Source organism: Orycteropus afer, unplaced genomic scaffold, assembly GCF_000298275.1.
Source record: "Orycteropus afer afer isolate SDZICR_OR568_19922 unplaced genomic scaffold, OryAfe1.0 scaffold00088, whole genome shotgun sequence".
Lineage (NCBI taxonomy): Eukaryota > Metazoa > Chordata > Mammalia > Tubulidentata > Orycteropodidae > Orycteropus > Orycteropus afer.
In genome coordinates this window covers 5,593,152-5,596,986 of record NW_006921675.1, presented here as the reverse complement: position 1 = coordinate 5,596,986, position 3,835 = coordinate 5,593,152, and the positions used below count along the sequence as shown (strand labels likewise).

General features: G+C 44.5%; 1 protein-coding gene across 1 annotated transcript in view; it reads left to right on the top strand.

Annotated features, from left to right (window-relative positions):
- The first annotated feature begins 2,418 nt into the window (after positions 1 to 2,418).
- ZFYVE26 (zinc finger FYVE-type containing 26) overlaps positions 2,419 to 3,835 on the top strand; it is a 101,664-nt gene continuing 100,247 nt past the window's right edge. Inside the window, exon 1 of the mRNA XM_007942311.2 lies at positions 2,419 to 2,612. Coding sequence (XP_007940502.1) covers positions 2,419 to 2,612 — 194 coding nt within the window. The remainder of the gene's footprint in view (positions 2,613 to 3,835) is intronic.

Below are 3,835 nucleotides of genomic sequence, written 5' to 3'. Positions count from 1 at the left end.
GCGGGATCGGGCAGTGTTTCGTTCTGCTGTGCATGGAGTCGCTATGAGTCGGAAACGACTCGACGGCACTTAACAACAACAACAACAACAACAACAACATTGATATCTTCTGTAAGAATTACCAGGTATATAGTAGAGCTGACAAGGAACAAGGTTGTAGTCACTTCTTGGCCACAGCCAGCTACCCAGAGGGAGCAAGTCATTGGACCTGTGGACTTGGCACCATAGTCACAGGGGATATCAAGCTCAATTGGCATAACATGTTCCACAAAACATTGTTCCACATCCTACTTTGGAGAGTAGCAACTGGAATCTTAAAAGCTTGCAAGTGGCCATCTAGATGCAATGATGGGTCTCTCCTCATCCAGAGCAAAGAAGAATAAAGAAAACCAGAGATTCGTGGAAACAATTGGTCCAAGCAACTGGTACAACATGCGATCCTCAACCTATATGACCATGAGACCAGAAGAACTAGATGGTGCCTGGTTACCACTGTCAACCACTCCAAGGGGGATCCATGTAGGAGATCCTGGATAGAGTGGGAGAACAAGGTGGAACAAAACTCAAAATCGTTTGGAAAAAAAAAAAAGGGGGGGACCAGGTTTGCTGGTCTGAGAGCCTGATGAAACCACTGAAACTATGGCCCCTAGCTGCCCTTCAGGTCTGGAATGGAACCCACCCACACCTGTGGCTTCCAGCCAAACAAAAGACAAGCATATGAGGTGAACATTTACACTAGGTGGATACACTCCTTGGATAGAGCAATCATGGGAGAATAGGAAGGCTGTGTATGCACAGGGCGACAGCTCAGGGGGCAGGAGTGCATGGAGGGAATGACACAGGAAAGAGGTAACTATAGGGAAGAAGTGGGAGGGGAGCTTCTGCATTGTGGTAAATTGCAGTCAATGTCATGAGACAAAGTGTATGTGAACTGCTGTATGGAAAGTCAATTTGCTCTGTAAACTTTCACCGAAATCACAATTAAAAAAAAAAAAAAATGCATCTGGAATGCTCCTTAGAAGCGAGAATGGCCAGACTTTGCTTCACCTACTTTGGTCATGTTGTCAGAGGGACCATTTCCTGGAGAAGGATATCATGCTTGGTAAAGTAAAGGGTCAGCAAAAAGAGCAAGACCCTCGAGAGATGGCTTGACGCAGTGGCTCCGAAGATGGGTTCCAGCATAGCAAGGATTGTGAGAATGGCTGCAGAAACCAGCAGTGTTTGGTTCTGTTGTATATAGGGTCGCTTTGAGTCTGAATCGACTCCATTGCACCTAACAACAAGGCTAGAAAGAAAAGAGAAGAAAAAAAAATCAAGGAAAACAGCTACTCCTTCCACCTACTGGGAGGAACGCACAGCTCACGCTGTTGAGCAGTGGAGCTGTCACAAATGAGAGGGATGGGCCGAATCCAGAAAGCTGATTTACTCTTTCTTAACCTCTCCAAAGGAGCTCTGGTGGCGTAGTGCCTAAGGCATTTGACTGCTAACTAAAAGACTAGCGGTTCAAACCCACCAGCCACTCCCGGGAAGGTTGGGCAATCTACTTCCGTAGTGACACTGCCTAGGAAACCCAAGGAGCTGTCGCTATGAGTCGGATCCCACTCAAAAGCAGCGCGTTTGGTTTTTTGTTTTTCAGTCTTTCCAAGCTTCCAGGCTTTCCCTCGTATTGAGCGCTGGCTTCACGTGCCCCAAACAAATATGGCGTGTCACTTGTATTTTCCTCCATTGAGCCAATAGGAGTACTCGCTCTAAATTGTCACTCCTCCTCCCATTTCGGGTGGTATTTGTCACCTGACCCAGCTCAAACATGGCTGCGCTGGAGGCTCAGTTGCTTTGGGCGCGGGGAGCAGGTGAGTGTAAGGCACTCCAGAGTGGGTGGGAGCTCTCTCCGCGACCCCAGAAGGAAGCGTCCCTGCGCCTGAACCCCCACTGCCTTCAACTTCTGACAGATTAATCTCCTGATTTTCAGTCCTCTGCCGTAGCACAGGGCTCAAACTAGGGGGCTCCTGCTTAATTTCTCGTCTTTGAGGAGGCGACCACCTGGGGATTTGGAGCTGGATTGAGAATTAAGGCTCTAGAGGGAATACGGAAACGGAGTTAAGTGTCTGCGCTGTGTACCAATACAAGGTTAATATTAAATAAGAGATGCGCGGAGAGAGATGGGATCCACCCGTTGGAGAAAGGTGACAGTTCTCAAAAGGAAATAATAAAGTGTCAAACTTAAAAATGACTATTAGGAATGTAGGTCTCGTCTTTCCCAGTCGGGCCGGTAGTGGCTGGATTGTCTAAATATATGTAACTCTTTTCTTCTCACTATGGCTTGTGTTGTTCTTAGGAGGTATTCAGAGAATGAAAGTATTGAGAATGTGCTTGGTGTAACTTATCCCGCGCCACCTTCCTGCACTCTTTGCTGGGAAAATGCATCATCCATTTGGAAAAGAGGAAGCTTTCTCCCAGAAGCAGCTCTTTGGATTTTTCTGTGAGTGCCTACGAAGGGGAGAATGGGAGCTGGCACAGGCTTGTGTACCACAGCTACATGAGGGACAAGGGGACGTCCCAAAGAGGGTGGAAGACATACTTCAGGCTCTGGTGGTGTGTCCAGATTCGCTGAGGTAAGCGATCTCCCTTTGTGACAGGCAATCACAGGACAGGAGATACCTGGTTCAATATTTAGTCTGTAATCTATGTGCCCCTACTCAACTACCCTTGAAGAATTAGCAGAGGCAGACTATATTTTGCTCACTTTGAAAATTTACCTCTATAATATGTGTCCGTTATTTAATTAACATTGGTTTTAGATTATCATCTGGAACCAGATTTATACCAGCAAAGAGTACCAAAAACCACCATTTCTTGATCATCATCATTAAAGTAGATGAGTGAACTGCATTGAAAAGCATTTTCTTTGCCTCCAAAAGAGCAAACCCCACTATCTTCTTGCCTATGACATTGAAGATATTGTTGCTTTAACAAAATACTGAGAGTAAATTCACTTGAAACTTTTTTATTTGGAAATAATTATAGATTCACAGGAAGTTGTAAAAGTAAGAGGAGTGAGTAGTCTTGTGTACCCTTCTCCAGCTTCATTCAATGTTGTTGTTGTTGTTATGTGCCGTCAAGTCTGACCTGACTCATAGTAACCCCTCCTTGGGTTGCTGAAGCAGTATCACTACGGAAGTAGATTGCCCCATCTTCCTTCCGAGGAGTGGCTGGTGGATATGAACCGCCAGCTGGTTAGCAGTCAAGTGCCTTAGCCACTATGCTACCAGAGCTCCCGCTTCCTTCAAAAGTGATATTTATATAGCTGCAATACTATATGAAAACCAAGAAATTGACAGTGGTACGTTACTCTTAACTAGACCACAGACCTTATTTAGTTTTAGGCTTTGAAAAAAAAAAAATGTGCATGCACTTGTGTTTGTGTATTTCTATGCAGTTTTATCCATATATAGATTCATGTAACGACCACCACAATCAAGACACAAAACTGTTCCATGACTACGAAACAACTCTCTCATGCCCAGCTGCTGCTCTTTGTTTGACACTCTGCCTCCATCTTTGTCTCCTGGTGACCATTAATCTGTTCTCCATCCAAGAGTTTTAATGAAGTTCTTCCTTAATTATTAACAACTAGTGGTAGCAGAGTCAAATGTAGTAGTCTGTCTCTCCCTTATTTTCCTTTTTGCGGTAATTAGTTACAGAGTTTAAGCTATGTGTGTGCACATACAGAGTAGGGAAACTTAAGTGATCCTTTTCTTCCTTAATTTTTTTCACCTTAAATTTGGGTTCTGGCCATATACTCTCTAATTTCAATGGGGAAAAAAAAAAAAAAAAA